At 36.7% G+C, this 19,828-nt stretch overlaps 2 protein-coding genes across 6 annotated transcripts; one reads left to right on the top strand and one right to left on the bottom strand.

The window, feature by feature from the left end:
* Window positions 1-3,480: 3,480 nt before the first annotated feature.
* Window positions 3,481-4,491, bottom strand: LOC138878515 (uncharacterized). The gene has a single exon (XM_070158199.1). It carries the CDS (start codon window positions 4,489-4,491, stop codon window positions 3,481-3,483), a length of 1,011 nt encoding a protein of 336 aa, XP_070014300.1.
* Window positions 4,492-11,539: 7,048 nt separating this feature from the next.
* On the top strand, window positions 11,540-16,910 carry LOC104222868 (phototropic-responsive NPH3 family protein NPY4-like). 5 transcript variants are annotated; one of them, XM_070156596.1, is made up of 5 exons: window positions 11,540-11,738; window positions 12,589-13,026; window positions 14,170-14,239; window positions 14,360-15,535; window positions 15,937-16,910. In XM_070156596.1, exons 2-5 carry the CDS (start codon window positions 12,965-12,967, stop codon window positions 16,507-16,509), a joined length of 1,881 nt encoding a protein of 626 aa, XP_070012697.1. In that variant the 5' UTR covers window positions 11,540-11,738; window positions 12,589-12,964; the 3' UTR covers window positions 16,510-16,910. The 5 variants fall into 5 exon arrangements, with proteins under 5 accessions (XP_070012697.1, XP_070012695.1, XP_009772494.1 ...); XM_070156594.1 differs by having other exon boundaries at window positions 11,540-11,752; XM_009774192.2 differs by lacking the exon at window positions 11,540-11,738 and adding an exon at window positions 11,769-11,917.
* Window positions 16,911-19,828: the final 2,918 nt, after the last annotated feature.

Here is a 19,828-nt window from a genome sequence, read left to right as displayed (position 1 = left end):
GGACGGGTTGTTTAGCAAATCTCACAACCCTCCTAAAATAACAATACGTTAGACTCTTTAGGACGCACCTTAATAAATCTTACCTTCGTAAACTCGGGTGCACATTGATGTGACCCAAATCCAAATCTCAACGGAGTCAAAAGGTGTCGACGACCACGGGTACATTGATTGTAACGCGATTCGAGATACATTTTCACAACGTTGCAATTCTTGTAAAAACAATAATAATAAAGCGGTTAAAAGTTAGAATTTGCATATAAGGTCATACTTGTATAAAATCAGATAATCAAGCCGAATATAACAGTTGAGCGACCGTGCTAGAACCACGGAACTCGGGAATGCCTAACACCTTCTCCCGGGTTAACAGAATTCCTTATCTAGATTTCTGGTACGCTGACTGTAATATAGAGTCATTCATTTCCTCAATTCGGGATTAAAATTGGTGACTTGGGACACCCTAAATCTCCCAAGTGCCGACTCTGAAATAATTAAACCAATCCCGTTTCGATTGTCCTTTAATTGGAAAAAACTCCCTCGCACCCCATGCGGGCGCGGAAAAAGGAGGTGTGACACTTCCCTGTGATGTCAGGTCATAGGGCTTCCAGGAAGAAGGCCCCAGTCCCTGCATTTTGCTAGGCTGTCGCATGGATGCAATTTATCTTGGCTGAGTCCGTCCGAGGGGTCCATGCTCAGCCCCTCCAGACTAGAGACTCATCTCGTGACATGATTATTCGGGATGAGATCTCCTCCCGACCAGTCTATCACCTTGTGAGCGAGCACTCTAATGGGGATGAATCTCCATCAAGGAAAAGGAGGAGGGTAGAACTCGGGAAGAAAGTCGCCACTAATACTAGAAAGAGCAGAACTGGTACATCGGAGATGGCATCGGTACCTGTTTTTATGGCAAATGACATTTTGGCAGGAAGGTCTCCTCGGACTGAAGGAATATACCAAGGAGGGGGATTTGCGCGTTCTTCCGAGGGCCAAGCATCATCTACCGTTGGAGGAGGCGTACACGCCGAGGGCGACGGTTCGGGTTCAGACGTCGACCCAGAAGATGTACGAGAGTTCTTAGACCGTCATACTCGTGTAGAAGTAAGGATGGAGGGTTCTGACCGACATATTGTCGTTCCTGGAGACTACGACTTATTGTCGAACAGTGATCAGGCGACTTCGGAGATTTCGTACCTTTGTTGATATGTAACTAATGTTTTTCAAGGTGGGGATACCTTGTTTCTGCTTCAACTAAAGTTTTGCTGATATAGTAAATCAGAGATTGCGTACCTTTGTTTTCGCGGACTAAAACCGCGCTTACCGCGACTTCGGAGACAACTAGGTAGACAAGGAGGCATTGGCCTGGATCTACCTTGGCGAGTAAGGGTGGTGAGGACAAGTAGGTTTTTAGTTTTCTCAGGGCGTCGACATACTCCGAATTCCACTGGAGCACGTTATCTTTCTTTAGCACACTGAAAAATTTATGAAACCTGTTTGACGATCGTGAGATGAACCTCCACAGGGTGGCAATCCAACCTATCAGTTTTTGTACCTGTTTTTTGCTAGTTAACATTTCCGGTATTCCTTCGATGGACTTAATCTGATCTAAGTTAACCTCGATGCCTCTTTGCGATACCAGAAAACCAAGAAATTTGCCCGAGGTTACACCGAAGGCACATTTTTTGGGGTTTAGTTTCATGTCGTACTGCCTTAATATGTCGAAGGCTTCCTTTAGATGATCGATATGATCTTCTTTCCTTTTCGACATAAACAGCATGTCGTCGATGTATACATTCATTATTTTTCCGAGTTGATCTTTGAACATCTTGGTGACCAGTCTCTGATACGTCGCCCCTGCATTCTTTAATCCAAATGGCATGACCTTACAACAGTACATTCCTTGGTGAGTGATGAAAGTGGTTTTCTCCTGGTCTTCTTCCTCCATGAGGATCTGTTGTACCCCGAGTAGGCATCTAAGAAGCTTAGCAGCTCGTGTCCTGCAATTGCATCGATGAGTTGGTTGATGTGTGGCAATGGAAAGGAGTCTTTTGGGCATGCCTTCTTTAGGTATGTGAAATCTATACAAATCCGCCACTTTCTGTTTTTCTTATTCACTATGACCACATTGGCGACCCACTGGGAGATATTTTGATTCTCAGATGGAGCCATTTGCGAGCAACTTATCGATTTCTTCGCTAACGGCTTCGTTGATTGCGGTGTTGAACTTCCTCCTTATTTGCCGCACTGACGGGTAGAGAGGGCCAGCATTCAGTTTGTGCGTGGCGATGTCTTTCGGGATACCTGGCATATCTGCATGGGAGAAGGCAAACAGATCAGCATTGTCAGTTAAGAATTTACGAAACTTACCTGGTTCTGAGAGGTTGTGCCCGATATAGAGACTGGACGAGACTAATTGCATGGCTTGTATCTATGGGAGCCTTATGATAGCGTTGTAGGCTGTATCTTGGTCCATGACGTGAAACTTCGTTTCCAGGGTGACTCCTCCGGCTAGGACGGGTAGCACTATCTCTCTAGAAGTCCGCTCGACTACATTATTAAAACCTATTAGTGCTATGCAATGCGGTATTATTTTATCTTCGAGTCTTATCTGTACAAGGACTCGAGAATGGATAATACACACGCTGCTCCCGTCATCTACCATTATTCTTTTTACATCAGTATCTGCAATACGTAAAGTGATAACAAGAGCATCATAGTGAGGGAAATACAAACCGTCAGTATCTAACTTATCAAAGACGATACTATCTTCGAGGTCATCATACCGTTCATGAGTGATTGACCATTTGAGTTTATCAGTTTATATGTGGTGGTGAACTTTACATGATTGATTGTTGTGTCATCGCCCCCGCCGATGATCATATGTATAGTGCGATAAGGAGAAGACAGTTTTGGAGGTCCTTGGGGTTGTTCGCGTCCGCGGGCAAAGTTAGCCCGTCCTCGATCGCTCAGTAATTCTTTTAGGTGTCCCTGATTTAGCATTCTCACTACCTCCTGCCGCAGTCCAATGTAATCTTCGGTTTTGTGACCCCTTTCCTGGTGGAATTCGCAGAGAGCATTCGGCTTCCGAGTGCTTGGGTCGGACATTATCTTTTGCGGCCATTGTACCTTTGTACCGAGTTTCTCTAGTGCGTACACTATTTTTGAAGGAGAGACACAAAATTGTGAGTAGATAGGAGCGGAGGCATACCTTTCTCGTGTCGATATGGCGCTGCATGTCGAGAAGGAGCATCTGTGTGCCGCGGAGGAGGTGGGATAGATATCCTGATGTATGGCTGCTGCCTTTCTCGGCCGAGATGGTATCTCGACTGATCTCTTCGACCGTCATTGCGATGATCGTTCCTTGCTTCAATTTGAACTGACGTCAACTGTTGAATCAGACTGTTGAGGTTTTCCTCGTCGGCTCTTACCTCGGTGCAGTAGGCATTATGGATTTCTTCCCAAGTGGTTGGAGGGTATTTCATGAGCCTACTTAATAATTTTCTGGTCGCTCTCGACCTGTTCCTGTTTAGTCCGTTCCGGAAGGCTGCTACCGCCATTCCCTCTGACACATTTGGCAATCTCATTCTTACCCTGTTTAACCGAGCTAAGAAGTCCCTCATCGTGCATCTGCCTAACGGAAAATATGTCATTTACTCTGGCTTCTACCTTTTTGGCCCCTGCATAGGTGGTGACAAACTTGTCTGCCATTTCTTCGAACGTTGTTATCGAACATGCCGGTAGTTTGGAGTACCAGTCCAGGGCTACCCCTATTAGGTTTTTGCCGAACTTTTTCAGTAGCACCGATGGTTCCTGTTCTTTCGAAAGATCGTTATCTTTTACGATCGTGACGTAGTGGATGATATGATCTTCTGGATCGGTAGTACCGTCATATATCTTCAGGTATGGTGGCATTTTGAAGGTCTTTGGAATGGCGTATGGGGACGCTTCTTCATTGTATGGTTGCTCGACGAATCGACTAACATCCCATTTTGGCAACAGCTTTGGAGCGCCTAGTATTTTTTCAACCCTCTCTTGGTGTTCCTTCATCTGGTCACAAAGTGCCTTATTCTCATTTTCCATCTCCTCCATTTTCTTTAAAACGGCTACGAGCGTGTCATTACCTGCATCAACAGCAGTATGAGTGTTACCTGTACGGGGGACATCTCGCTCATCAGCGATCGTGGTGACATCTACATGTGCAATATCTCTGTTATCCCTTTGGGAAGGTTTATCGAGTATGTTGTTCAGAGTACTTGTTAGCCATTCTTCTAGTAGTCTTCTAACTGCCGGTGGTGCCTCTCCTATTGTAGATATGGAGGCTTCCTTCTCGCGCGAAGCAGTTACGCTTTCCTGCGGTGGAGGCGAACCGTCTCCCCTGGGTGTGGTGTTTGGTGTCCCGTTTTCGTTATCTTCCCTACTGTCTTCGTTGGTGGTATTCAGGATGTTGGTTGTGACACCTACTCTTACTTTTAGCGTTGCATATCCTTTTCCTGCCATTGTTAGTTTGTGCAAAGCTAGAAAGATGTGACTATCCCTTTCTATGATCTAGATGAAACTGAAATCTAAACTGAAGAAATCCCTACAGACGGCGTCAAATTGTTTGGCCAAAAGATGTCAAAACCATTTTGATTAGAACAATTAATGATAATGATGAGGTCAATCTTAGTCAAGCACAATAAAATCTAGATCAAGTGATGGAAGGAGTTTAGCAAGATGAACAATGTAACAAATATGTTGAAATCAAATAAATGCTCATAAATGTGAAGACTTAAATACGCAATGAAACCTTAATTGATGAAATCGATGTAGGGGGATAGGTGTAAGATGATTGTGGAAGCTTAGGATTTTCTCAGATGAACAAGACCGTTGTTGCATTCACTCCCAAATAATACTTTTAAAAAGTGTTCTTTTGTCCTCTTTCTTTCGTCCCCTTTTTCTTCACTCACTCTTCCTATTTATAAGAGACAATCTCCCAAGAAACTCTAAAAAGTACAACATTGAGAATATTCAAAAGGCATATTCTTACTGTCTCCTAATAAGTTTATATTATAGTGGACGTCACGTGTCGACTGACCGTCTTTGGTCGTGCCTTTTGCCACGACGACCATCAGCCAATGAATCATAATAACCTCGTTCCTCGTCCTACTTGGTAATGGTCGTGGTTGCCAACTTTAAACCCATACAGTATTAAGGTTTGATTAAATTTAGATTTGCATTGAAAAATCCCACATTGAAGAATAAAGCGTTTTTTAATAAAAGTAACATCATGCTCAAGGCTCCGACTCAAAATCTTTAATTAAGACGAAGGAATACTTACGCAATCCTTCCTTGTTGGTGCAGGTGTAGAAACAAAACGTGTTGGGTCTAAATAGAAAATAATTTTTTTAAGGGGTATGAAAAAAGCTAATATAACCGTTAAATGGGACGGAAGGAGTATATGTTAAGGTGAATGAATGTATATCTCTTTGATAAGAAATAATTTGATTACCTGATAAATTGCAATAAATAATCTAGTATCACAGAATAGTGACAGTGTGAAGTATCTTTACATTTTTATGGAATATAACTTAAAATCTTTTAAAACATCAAAGAGAGAGAGTGTGTGTATAAATCTCATTTTTTTTCCTCGATACCTAATGAAGCACTAATTTGAACATAATTTTAAACCTTAGTCAGAAATTAGGAGTAAATATGCTCACGTTCTCTTGGAGAATTTGGGCACGTAAAGTTAAACAATTAACTATAAATTTTCTATTTTATTATTAATAAAATATTTTTTATAATTACAAAAATATTATGATAAGTTTAAAATCACAAGTGTGAAACACATTTCTATCTTTTTAAAACTCGTATTGAGTTAAATCTTTCTCGTATTTCCTATATTCTTATATTGCTGTTATTTTGTTATTTTATGGTATTTTATGTTATGTTATAGATTTTATGTTATTTTATTATGAGTCTATTGATAGTACTAATATAACGTCTTTTGTTACTTTCTTGAGCCGAGGGTCTCCTGGAAATAGCTTTTCTGCCCCTCGGGATAGAGGTAAGGTCTGCGTACATATTACCCTCCCCAGACCCCACTTGTAGGATTATACTGGGTTGTTGTTGTTGTATTGAGTTAAAACTCTATTATGTCAATGGAAAAGGGATGAGGATAGATGATTGATTTGAAAAGAATAATCTTAGCAAAAAGGTTAATTACACAGCTCAATGCCATTGTGTATAGGAATGCGTAAAAATGCCAAGAAAATAGCGTAGAATGACAAGGGAAATTTGAAGTTTGGGGCATTCGCATGCGAGAAGTTGAAGGATAATGAGAAAGACTTTACGGGAAAGAGAAAAGGGGAGGTGGCCACAATTTGTCCATTAGGTGGAGAGTGGATATCCACAAGACCACCTTGTAGTTAAAAATTACCTCTACATAAATGTTTTTAGAAGAGGTTCATCCTTCCATCAAATAAACGAGAATTCTATTGATTTAAAAGAGGTTTCGAATTAAACATCCAAACAATGAAACATTAGCATACGGTCCACTTTCGGAGTGCATTTTTCCAAGAGTTTAAAGGTCCAAGTTTGCCCTTGTACTTTACAAATTGAGCATATTTGTCCTTCGTTAATACTTCAGTATATATATGCCCTAAAACTGAGCACATTTGTCCTTCATTAATACTTTAGCCCATATATATCCTTGTTGTCACGTAGTTGGACCATATATGCCCTTTTCGAAATGGAATCCACCCAACTAATTAGCCCTTCCGTTAATTGTATTAGGGTGCATTACAAACATTATTTCCTTTTTATTAGTACTTGTTTTCTTTACCTTTCTCTTTTCTTTCTTCTTTTTTATTTTCTTCTCTTTTTTTCCTTTTCTTTCTCCCATATCCAATTTCCCCCATTGCTGATGCCTTCTCCATTTTCGTCACCAATTTCACTTAACAAAACTCATAATTCCTGTTAATTTTACTATCAATAGTGCCACATGTTCTTCTGGCCTGAATGAGATAAAAATTATCGAATTTTTTTTTTCGGTGGTGTTAATTTGGTGAAGGTAAGATGTGATTATTCAGATTTTGAAGGCCTTGTTCCCTTCAGATCTAAAGCTCCACAATGAACAACACCTTCAAAATCTGAACAAGCTATACTCCCTTCAACCAATTAATACCATCGAAAAAATTTCTCCGACAATTTTTATCTCCTTCAGGTCAGAAAAAACCTGTAGGGTTTGTGATAGCAAAATTAGAGGAAATTTATGAGTTTTGTCAAGTGAAATTGGTGACGAAAATGGAGAAGGCATCAGCAATGAAGGAAATCAGATATGGGAGAAAGAAAAAGGAAAACAAGAGAAGAAAATAAAAAAGAAGAAAGAAAAGAGAAAGGTAAAGGAAAAAAGTACTAACAAAAAAGAAATAGTGTTTGTAATGTACCTTAGTACAATTAACGAAAGAGCTAATTAGTTTGGGTGGATTCCCTTTCGAAAAGGGTATATATGAACCAACTATGTGACAGTAAGGACATATATGAACTACAGTATTAACGAAGGGAAAATGTGCTCAATTTCGTATAGTACAAGAAAATATATGGATCAACTATGTGACAGTAAGGGCATATATGTGATAAAGTATTAACGAAAGACAAATGTGCTCAATTTCATATAGTACAAGGGCATATTTGGACCTTTATTAGTCCAATTTTTTTTTTTTACTATGGTGTGATATTGTTTTTTTAAAAGTAATTTTCATACAAGAATCTTTCAACTACCAAAATAAACTTTATTTATACACCTAATAATTTCTCCCTCAAATTAAGTTTCATGTAGCGCACCACCACGATCCAAAGGTCTATTGTTGTGTTCCAACATCAATGAAGTTGTGGATATTCAAATGTATAGTCTTGGATAATATTCATCTTATGAACTAGATTTTGGGGTAAACTCAATATTCATTCTCTCACCATGACATTGAGTCATACCCATCCAATTTTTTGATACACGTGATGTTAGGCCCATCTTATATTGGTAAAAATTGCACGGAGCGTCTTATTTGGTCGCCCCCATTTAACTTATACCTATTTTTTTAAAACTTTTAATTTATATCCACTTCTTAAATAACTTCGGCCTCCTTTCGCCTCCTCCTTCTCCATCACCATCACCATCACCCGACTAGAGAGAAAAAGGTCACTATCTCAATTATTGAATAAACATTGACTTCAACATATCACAAACTCAAAATTCTCCTACAAACTCACTTACAATACCTGTTGAAAGAATAAGGCAATATAAGAGATTTTTAAAAAAAAAAAAAAAAAGAGCGAAGAAAGACAGACAAAGTTCCCTAATTAAATGAAGCATGTTTAATTTGTCATCTTTTAATATAACTTCATTTTGGTGTCTTTTTCTTCTTTGTCATCAACGGGAATGAAACGTTAGTTTTCCCCTCACACCTGCACACCAAGTAAATCGCCTAAATGCCACATTATCTGTAACAGCTCTAAAACTCAAAATGGTGTTGTTGCCACAAGAACAATGTACTTACAAATAAAAAGTCAGTTACAACACAAAAATTTCAGCTCTAGAGCCCGACTACTAGAATGCTGAAGTTTTGCGTGATTGTCTTTGCTACTTCAGCCCCGTGTGCTGAAGTTATGCGAAAAAGCGAGTACGCTTGCAATTTTTTTTGCAAAGCAGGCATAAGTTAAAATGTAACACAAAAAAGAGAGTATAGATGCAAATCCCCTTATATTGTTCATACTCTACATATCCGGTCCAGGCAAGTGGTGTTAAATTCCCACATCAATAGAAATGTGAATTATTTGCATTTTATATGATCGTGTATAATTTTCACATCATAAACTAGTGTATAAGGTTGAATTAGAAACAATGTCCATTCCTTTATCATCTCACCATAGTCCAAGGGTCAATTCTCAAGATTTATTTGTGCCTACCACATGGTCGAGCATTTATGGCCATCAAAGCCTAGAGCTTATCTTTTCTTTTGCGTGTGCATTTTCAAGCTACTTATGACTTGATAAAGGTAGAAAATTAACCCCAGCGTCAATCACTTTGGCATCTCCAATTATTAATTATACTTATTTATGATATTATTCACGTAGTTTTCGAATATGTTATATTAATTAAAAAACTTATAGAATTTATGCCCAAATTCGCAAAGAAAATTATGATTCGACCGTTATATTTTGACTCTTTCACATCGAATGGAAAAAAAGTTATTATTTATCAGAAAAAATTACTGATAATTATTTTATAAATGGTATTATAATAATATTATTTCTTTTGTCAATGCATAAAAATAATTAAACTCTAGAATAAATTTGGGAAAAGAGATAATAACTAGAGAAATGAGATGGAAACCACTATTATCAAAGTACACTCAGAGGCGGAACTACCATGTGAAACACGGTTTACGTGAACCCGTGATCCTCGGGTTAAAGTATGGATATGATGTACATAATTTGAAAAAAATAGATATATATACTTGATGGAACTCATGGTTAAAAGAGACTAAGTGGTGCATTATTTTTAATCTCTTATTTTCAATAGCCTAAGGTCAGGGGATCAAATCTCTTACCAACGTTTTGCTTTAACTTTTTTTTTTAAATTTTTTTTAAAAAAGTAATAGTGAAGCCATCTTCAAACATCCTAGATCCGCCGAGTGGTCGTTATCTCTCGTTTAAACAATGCGTACAAAAGCTAATCTTGTTTATTTGGGGAAAAAGGGGGCAACAAATTCGAGTATGTCAGATTGGCGTGCCTGACACTGTAGAACAATTTTCACAAAAAGAGATATTAAACGATCCTTATTAGCTCATCATGCAAAAAAGAAGCTAACCCCACTGAAACACAGTTAGAAAGAGGCAAAATACAGCTATTCTTTGTTTTGCTCTTTCCCCTCGATCACACACTTTCTTTTTAATCGGTTTAAAAAAGGTAAACTTTTTTATGTCTATTATTTTTTATTACTTCCTTCTACAAAGAATGAGAGTTTTGGAGCAATATAAAAATTGTATCTGTATAATCTATAAGTTATATATTCGAGTAGTAAAAACAGTAATTAATATTTGCATTAAGTTAGACTGTTTTCATTGTACACCTAAGAGTGGGGTCCTTCTCTAGACGGTATACGAACTGATAATACTTTGTACATCCGGCTGTCCTTAATTAATTTTTCGAACAAATGACATATTTGTTTTAATATTTAAAAATAATTTAAGTTTTAAGTATAGTCAGACCCTATGTTATGACATGTTTAACATTAAAGTTTTAGAAGTCCGTGTCAAGCCAAACTATTTCATACCTTTTTATATACAACAGCAACAACAACCCAATATAATCTTACTAGTGAGATCTGAGGAGGATAGTGTGTACGTAGACCTTACCCCTACCATGGGTAGAGAGGATATTTTCGATAGACTCTCGGCTCATTCCTTCCAAGAACCCTCCACCTTGCTTTTGGAGTGGCTCGAATCTTGATTGGAAGTGGATCATGCTCACTACCACCTTTTTATATATAGAAATAATTTACGATTAAGGGTCTGATTTGTCCCTTTACTATCATAAATCGGTCTTATTTATCCTCCGTTTAAGTTTTCTATCAAAAATAACCCTACAGTTATACATTAGGGTCCTATTTACCCTTACACGTTAAAAACATCATCCCTTCTTTTAAAATCCACTTGGCATCCCCTTATTGGACCAACTGACCCGACCCATTTTTTTTAATTCAAACCCGCCCGATCCCAGCAACAAAACTACACCCACCTATTGGATTGGTTTTGGTTTTGTATTTTAAAACTACGATCAAATTTGATTTGGTTTTGGTTTTAATAAAAAAAATAACCGAAAAAACCGAACCAAACCAACTATAAAAGTAGTTATTTTAATTTATTAATCTATATAAAATTTCTAAATTTTTATGGTGCATATTAGTCCGTCCCATTTTAGTCTAGTTCTTTGTTGTTATAACAATATAGTTATTTGACTCGTGACACTGAGATATATCTCCATAAGAAGATAAATGCCAAACCAAATTTGATTGGATTTTTAAAATAAAAAATCAAAACCAAACCAATGAATGTGTGTAGTTTTGTTGCTGGGATCGGGCATGTTTGAATTAAAAAAATGGAGCGGGTCAGTTGGTCCAATAAGGGGATGCCAAGTGGATTTTAAAAGAAGGGATGGTGTTTTTAATGTGTAAGGGTAAATATGACCCTAATGTATAACGACAAGAATATTTTTGATAGAAAACTTAAACGGAGGATAAATAAGATCTATTTATGATAGTAGAGGGGCAAATCAGACCCTTAACCGAATAATTTAACTCAAGTTTCCTATCTCATACTTTTTATTGCAATTTTTATAGTTATAAAAATATTTATGACGTATTTTAAATTACAAACTTCAAACTATTTCTTTTTTTTTTTCTTTCGTACATTTTTATTATATTAAATACCATCATATAAAATGGGAGGAAGAGTGTAATTTTCTTGAGTTCTATTTTTGAGTGGAAGAGAAAATTAGTAAAAAGTAAGAAGTGGTGGTGGGGGCGGTGGTGCTGATTCTAAAGTGAAGTGAAAGATAAGATTTTGGAAACATTCTGAGCTTTGGATTTTTGTGAGAACATTGTGTTGGTGTTGTGGCAGGCAAAAAAATAAGGAAAACAACTCATCTTTTTGATGGGTCGTTGTTTTGTGTTTTTGTTGGTTTTGATAGCTAAATAATAGTAGTGGTGAGCAATTGAAGGTGGTTCTTGGATTTTCTCTCAAAGTTGTACTACTTACTTCACGTCACTTAATGCTTTTACACTGTATTTGCACTGTTTTTCAAATGCTCTTTTCCTTTTCATACGTAGCTGAAATTTTGATGATTGCATTGCTCTGCATGAAAGTTAATTTAACAGCTTCTTTGGTGAGTCCTTTAAATAATGAATAGTAAAAAAATCCATTTTTCTTCTCTTATGTTTTGACAATGCATGTTCTATAAGTTTTTCTTTGGTATGTATATATTATACGTATATTTTATACAAAAATATGCATTTTCTGATTTTACATCAGTTTCTGCAAATGGGGTTTGAGCCCTTCTGATGGTTTGTTGGTTTTCTTTTTGGCTTGTTTTCATTATACGTTGTGTTATAAGCAGAGTTCATGGTTTGAACTTGATAGATTCGACTTTTAAGTTTCTTGACACTGAATTCATGGTACTATATTATTGACTATTGTAATTATGTGGTCAGAATTTGATGTTTGTTGAAATTTTAGTGTATTTTTTTAAATATATATCTATACTTCATGTCGTTATTTCTATTATTTTTTGTTGATAGTACTCATGTATTGTCTCTCTTTTCATCTTCTTGATTCTGCCTACACTCTACCTTCTCGTCTAGTGTCGTGTTATGTTTGTTGAGATGCTACGTTTTAGGAATTTACTTTTTCCATTGCCAATATGAACCACTTTTTTTGGGTGGCAGTGTATGTTTGTTCATATTTGTACAATTTTCTAGAATCAGTTGATGCATTTTGTTGAAAATTTTAGTGGTGCTCTTCACTTCATACCATTCTGATGTGTCTTTGCTGTGACAGGTTTTTCTATTTCAGAGGAATGTTGATTATGGTGTTTGCAAATTGTTTTCTCAAAAAAGGCAATTTGGAAGTTTTCTTAAATATATAAACATTTAGAGTGGAGGGATTTTGAAGATAAAGAATTAGTGGAAGGGCGGTGGTTTCAGTGGACAGCAAGTGGGGTTGCCTCAGATTTTCAGAACTATGATTAGCATTTTTTGCCAGACGCAGAGTCTGTTGGTTGCGATTTAAATACTAGCATTGGCTAGCATTGGCGGATTCAGAATTTAAACGTCGCGAGTTCTGAGTTGAAGAGTCATTTCCTTCTTTTTGTTTGCTGAATTAGTGGAAAGCTCCGAATTGAAATACCGGAGGTGAAGAGAATTTGTCCCTGAAGATGAAGTTTATGAAACTTGGATCCAAACCTGATCAGTTTCAGACTGAAGGAGATAATATCAGGTGAATAATGGACTTAATTTGGTGAATGTTGTTTAGTTCTTTCCCAGTATACTCTTCTTTTTGGATTTGTTTATTCTGCATATATGTCTTATTTCTACCTGAGTTTAAGTTTGATGCCCTAAAAGGGTAATCATTTATCACTTATTAGGTAATTACGAGTAAATTTCTATGATAAGGATTAATAGGTTACTTGGTAAAATAATAACCTACTGTGAAAGGTTAAAAATCACTGAATGTGAAATCATTTCCAGATGATGTACTTTTTTATTACTATATTGCTATGGCTGTTAATTTTTGTTGTCTTCGTTTAGGCAAGTTCTTTCTCACACATATTACAGACACATAAAGCACATCATACTGTACAATTTTGCTTGTTAGATGAAAAACGCTTACGCGGTTATCATTGTTTAAATGGTAAATCTATCTTCAACTATTTGATTGAGTGAAAAATTGAAATTCTGATAGTAGTAGCAAAAATTAAAATTAATGTTTGCACATCGGTAGGAGCAATGTGACATAGAGTGGCAATAAATGACTTACGTGCCTATTAGATATTAAATATCTTTCTTGAAACTATATGCTTTTAACAATTTTAGACAATCAAACATCAGGAAATGATTCAAGAAAATTGTGATCTTGAAAAATGTTTCCTTTTTCAAACTAACTGGACCTTTATGTTTATAGTTTTCACATCTATTGGCCTTTCGAAGAGCTCCTACTGAATATTAATTTCCTTGAGCAATTCATTTATCGTGGATCAAAAGTATCGCCAAAAGCAAGTATTTCTAGTTGCTTTACCTATCACACAAGAATTAGCTTGCATCACTGACTTAATACTTGGTTCCTGACCTCTTTTCTAATATTATCATAGACATATCCAAAGCAAGATAGATAGTGAGGCGTTTGTTGCTTTCGATATCTGGTCTATTACATTCTAGCCCGATAATTTTGATGCCTCTTAACTCAATTGTACTGATATCGGTGTTTATAAATCTAGTTGTGTTCTTTTGAGCTAATAGTCTGATACCGTGTTGATCTAGTTGAAATCTTTTTCAGAGAGAAGTGATGTGGATAGTTTTAATTGAAGATTGTTTGCTAAGTTTTTCACTAGCCATATGATGTATGAACTTTGTATATATTCAGGTATGTAGCAACTGAATTGGCAACTGACATGGTTATCAATGTTGGAGATGTGAAGTTTTACCTCCACAAGGTATGTAGCCTTTCTCATTTCATATTTGTTGGCTGTTTTCTGCATGAGAATAGCAAATGTACTATCTTCTCCAGCCAAAATATTATCTGATAACACTGATTGCAATACAACTTCCTCCAGTTTCCCCTTCTGTCGAAGAGTTATCGCTTGCAGAAGCTGGTTGCCTGTACAAATGAGGAAAACAACGATGAAATCAACATCCATGATATTCCTGGCGGACCTGCTGCTTTTGAAGTATGCGCAAAGTTCTGTTATGGTATGACAGTAACTTTGAATGCATATAATGTCGTTGCAGCTCGTTGTGCAGCAGAGTACTTGGAAATGTACGAGACAGTTGAGAAGGGAAATCTTATCTACAAGATTGATGTTTTTCTTACATCTAGCATCTTTCGGAGCTGGAAGGACTCTATCATTGTTCTTCAGACCACAAAAGCTTTTCTTCCCTGGTGCGAGGAACTAAAGGTCGTTAGTCATTGCCTGGATTCCGTCGCATCTAAAGCTTCCATAGACACGTCAAAGGTGGACTGGTCTTATACTTATAACCATAAAAAGCTTCTATCTGAAAATGAAATTGATCTGCACTGCGACGTAGTGAACAAGCAACAGCTTGTTCCAGAAGACTGGTGGGTTGAGGACCTTTGCGAGCTTCATATTGACTTGTATAAACGGGTCATAACAACCATAAATGCAAAAGGAAGGATGTCTCCAGAAGCAATAGGTGAAGCGTTGAAAGCATATGTCAACAGAAGGCTACCTGGATTCAGCAAGGGTAAGATACAGGGAAGTGATCCTGAAAAGTATCGGTATCTGGTTGATACGATTACTTGGTTACTGCCCGAAGAGAAAAATGGTGTTTCGTGTGGTTTCTTGATCCGACTGCTGCAAGCATCTATTGCGTTGGAATGTGGACAAACAGTGAGAAGTGAACTGAAGAGGAGGGTCAGCCTGCAGCTAGAAGAGGCAACAGTAGGTGACCTTCTAATTCGAGCTCCAGATAGTGAAACTATTATGTTCGATATTGACCTTGTACAAGACCTTGTAGAGCAGTTCATGCTCCACCAAAAGAACGGTCAGATTGATTGTCCTGCAGATAATAGATTCCCGGATATACTACCTGCGTTTGCATCAGACCGTTCCAGGGTAAAGGTGGCTAGGATAATTGACGGATACCTTGCTGAAGTTGCTAGAGATCCAAATCTACCTCTATCGAAATTTGTCAATCTTGCAGAGTTGGTATCTGGTTTCTCCAGACCATCCCATGATGGGATTTACCGTGCTATTGACATGTATCTCAAGGTATCCTTTTGCATTTCTCTTGTTTGAATTACAGTTAGTAACTTCTGTTTCAATTTATATGACGCACTTTTCTTATTAGTTATTTTCATTCCAAAGAGAAAATTTAATTTAAACTTTTCATTTTACTCACTTTACCCTTAACGAGAAGGTTTTATATATAAACAAATGTCATTGGTCCTGCAAAGCTTTTACCTCTTAAGCTTTAGGACCACAAATTTTTTTAGAATTTTTTTTTCTTAAACTTCGTGCCGAGTTAAACTATCTTCTATAAATTAAAATAGAGGGAGTAGTCATGCACGTATCTGAATTAAATCGAGTTAATTAGTGAAACACACCAAATTTCTGTGAAGGATTTTTCATCAAGGATTATGAATGATCATTGGAGTATTTTCTTTTGGTAGGAACATGGGATTACGAAAAGCGAGAGAAAAAGAATTTGCAGGCTGATGGACTGCAGGAAGCTATCAGCTGAGGCCTGCATGCATGCTGTACAGAACGAGCGCCTTCCTTTGCGAGTAGTTGTACAAGTTCTGTTCTTTGAGCAAGTCAGAGCAACAACATCATCCGGCGGTGGCAGCACTCCCGACCTAACTAGATCAGTAAAGGCTTTGCTCCCAGTGGGATCTCACGGGAGCTCCACTTCTGTTACATCCAACACTGACGAAGATTGGGATGCTGTGCCCACTGCCAAGGAACTTAAAGCTCTGAAAGGTGAGTTTGCTTCTCTAAGATTGAGAGACAGGGAAGGTAACAATGGTAGTGACTTGAACAACATGAAAACAAATGCGGAAAAAGTTGATAGTAGCAAAGTGAAGGGTTCAATGATATCGAAAAAGATGTTCTCAAAACTGTGGTCAAATAAAGATAGACTAAGTGAGAATAGCAGCTCAGATACATCAGAAAGCCCATCATCTTCAAATGCAGGGGAAACAAAGTCTACCCCATATAGAAGTAGGAGGCAATCTCTGTCTTAGTATTAGCTGCAGAGCAGCCCCAGGAATTTGGTTCAATAGTAGGAGCATAATGTGTGATCAGTGGGTTAGACGCACGTCATGGGTTCGAATCCTGCCGCGGACTAAAACCTGGTGTTTAAGTGGAGAAGAGTAGAGGGGTGGGCTCATTACTCACCAACTTTCGAGCTGTGTGCTTGCTGGTCCTCGGAGATTTCTCGGTTATCAAAAAAAAAAAGGATTAGCTGCTGAGCAAACGAAGTTTTCCTTAGCATGTTAAATGTTTCACTACCTATTGAAACTAGGATTGTTGAAACTAAACCTGTCACTAACCCTGAAATGGAAAAGAGAGACCTCTAAATATTTTTGTACTTATTTGATTCTATTTCATTTGCAAGGTATATCAGCTTAGGACTGCTACTGTATCCTCTAATTTCTAGCTTTTCCAATGAACTCTATAATCCACCAATATGTATAGCTTTTCACCGTGATTATAGGCTATCTTTTTTAGGATTAGAATTGGTTTTGGACCTGCGTTTTAGTTCTTTGTTCTGGTTTAAGTGGTTGAATCACTGTGGCAGATAATTAACAAGATCTTTGTTCAATTTTTGTTACTTGTCATAGTGTGGTTATGATTAAACACGTTCCTGGCGAATACTGAAAGTTTAATTATTGAATCCACATTGCGTGGCTGGTATGATGAAAAATATGTTTTTGAGAATTATATCAATCTTTATGCTTGATTGTCAGAAAATATCTTTCACCAAAAGGTGGAAAATGACTTTGCAACTAATTGAATCTCCCTGCTTTATGTGAACATTATAAAATTATTACCAATCATTAATTAGAGTACCACTTCCACTTGTAAGTTTGTATATACGATAATATAAAAAAATGTAAAGATCAATTTTTCATAAAATAAAATACGATAAAATAAATCACAGAGATTTTGAACTTGCTAATTGGGAGCCAAAATTGGTGGAACTGAAGATTTCTCTCTAAACAATCGAGAGAGAAAACACCAAAATCTTCGATCAATCACTCACGCGGTGTTTGGCTAAGCTTATAAGCTGGTCAAACTAGCTTATAAAACACTTTTCGGCTTATTTACGTGTTTGGTAAAGTTAAAAGTGCTTATAAGTCAAAAGCTATAAGCTGGTTACCCCCATCTTATGAATTTTTAGCTTATAAGCACTTTAAGTTTGACCAAGACTTTTATTATTTTATCCTTAAAATATTCTTTTTTAGAACAAAACTCATAGATCGATACTCACTGCCTCAAGTAATTTTTCAACCTAACACCTCCCCTCCCCCCATCCCCGGCCTCTTCAAGTTTGCAATTCTCATTGACTATTTAAGACAATCAAATTCTCTATTCCTTTGCATATTTGTATCTATGTGATTGTGTATTAATTTTTGAACTGTACATAATAACTGAGGACATATCAAATTTTTAGTGTATTACTCTATAAGTGTTGCGCTGATGAAGACAGTGTTTGTTTCTCTTCAAATATTTTGTCTTATTTAGGTTTATTTTTTATTGAAAAACTTTTGTCAATTTATTATTATAACGTATGATTATATGCTTATCATAAACTATATTATATTTATCATAAATATTATCTTATCTAAACACGATTATATTTAAAATAAAATGACAAATAGAATATTTTGTATTTGAATCGATCTCGAATCTAAAATTTTGAAGAATTTACGCTCTTATAAGTGTAAACAGTTCTAAGGTTATTTAAGTCATTTTAACAGAAAAAGAACTTATCAGCACTTTTTTATCAAATACTGTAACAACTTATTATTAATTCAGCACTTGTATCCAAACACGTAACTGCTTATTTATTAAATCAGTTTTAGCACTTAAAATTGCTTTTCAGCACCTAATGCTTATCAACTATTTCAAATCAGCTAATTCAAACGGGCTCTCAGTCTCTCAATAATCAACGAGTCCAAAACGCTTTTGATGTTTTTTTGGACAAAAATCACTTTTATACTGCTTAAAAAAAGTTACATAAATGAGTAAAACGCAGTACTATACTGCGAACTACGTTAACGGAAATTAGTCCGTTAAAGTAAAACGCAGTATCATACTGCGTTTTACTTTATTTTTTTATTTTTTTGTAATTCGCAGTACCGTACTGCGTTTTACATCAATTTTTTTTTTGTAATTCGCAGTATAATACTGCGTTTTATAAAGCTGTTCGCAGTATTATACTGCGTTTTTACTCTGGTTTTTGGCCCACCAATAATGAACTGACATAATAATAATTCAACACATAAAACGTAGTATTGTACCGCGTTTTATATTCGGACTTGCCTTATTTAAAGGCGTTTCAATTTTATGAAAATTCATTCAATCTTCAAACTTACGTTCATACTTCTCTCTTTTTCTTATCAATCATTTTTTTACAATGTCTGAAGTGGCAAAAATAAGGGTTTCACTATATTGGGGGGGGGGGGGGGTGAGGTTGTGTTGGAGAATAACTCTATGAGGTATAGCTCACCTCCACAATATCATATTAAATTGCCGCTTACTATGGAGTAAGATAAATTGGTATCGTTGTTACGTAAAAAAATGAATGAGAGGTGGCGTTCGGTTAACCTTAAAATAACCGATAGATTTCCGTATTCAGTGACTCCGCAGAGGTTTGCTTATTATTCTGAGTTTAACATCGAGGATGATGAAACTCTTAGAGATTTTTTGCGGATTCCGGATGAATACAGGGAATTTATTGTAATAAAATTATTGGAAATGTGCGTCAAGGTGGAAGACGTTCCCAATAATGAGGGCGTGCATAGTAGGGATAACCCCCGTCATCGGGTGGTTATTCTGGAGCAGTTTTTGCCGGACAAATTGCTGATGAAAGAGCTTGCCTTGATTTAAACTTGTCACCACCACCAAATGAGTAGCTGCAAAATAATTTTTCGACTTTATATAATCAATAAGACGACTGGTAAACTTCAATTCCGTGGGTGCTTTAGCGATGTTTATTTTATGTTTTAATTGGATTTGTATTAACACTCATATTTTTCATAGGGGGTACCGTCCGGATACGAATTTTACAAGTTATGACCCCGCCCCTAGTTGGAATATGTGTATTTTTGGAGTATTGGACCACGGTGGTCCATCTGGGAGTCATCACCAACAAGCAAATATCCATCATGAAACGTCAAGACAGTACAACTTGTAAGTAAAGTGATATAGCTATATCTAAAGTATTTATCTAGTTGGGTATATTATCATTTTGTTATTTTTGTGCAGTGAAAATGAGATTCTTGAAGCTCCTAACCTCACACAGTTGCCCATAGATGACGTATTTACTCGTGATTT

This window comes from Nicotiana sylvestris, chromosome 9 (genome assembly GCF_000393655.2).
Source record: "Nicotiana sylvestris chromosome 9, ASM39365v2, whole genome shotgun sequence".
Classification (NCBI taxonomy): domain Eukaryota; kingdom Viridiplantae; phylum Streptophyta; class Magnoliopsida; order Solanales; family Solanaceae; genus Nicotiana; species Nicotiana sylvestris.
The sequence above is the reverse complement of the archived record's forward strand: the minus strand, read 5'-3'. Positions and strand labels throughout refer to the sequence as shown.

What these genes read in the sequence shown, in the direction of transcription:
- LOC138878515 (XM_070158199.1), bottom strand. Translation starts at nt 4,491, where the DNA reads ATGGCAGGAAAAGGATATGCAACGCTAAAAGTAAGAGTAGGTGTCACA.
- LOC104222868 (XM_070156596.1), top strand. Translation starts at nt 12,965, where the DNA reads ATGAAGTTTATGAAACTTGGATCCAAACCTGATCAGTTTCAGACTGAA. An exon ending in ACTGAAGGAGATAATATCAG is followed by an intron (nt 13,027 to 14,169) that starts GTGAATAATGGA and finishes GTATATATTCAG; the next exon opens with GTATGTAGCAACTGAATTGG. An exon ending in CTATTGACATGTATCTCAAG is followed by an intron (nt 15,536 to 15,936) that starts GTATCCTTTTGC and finishes TTCTTTTGGTAG; the next exon opens with GAACATGGGATTACGAAAAG.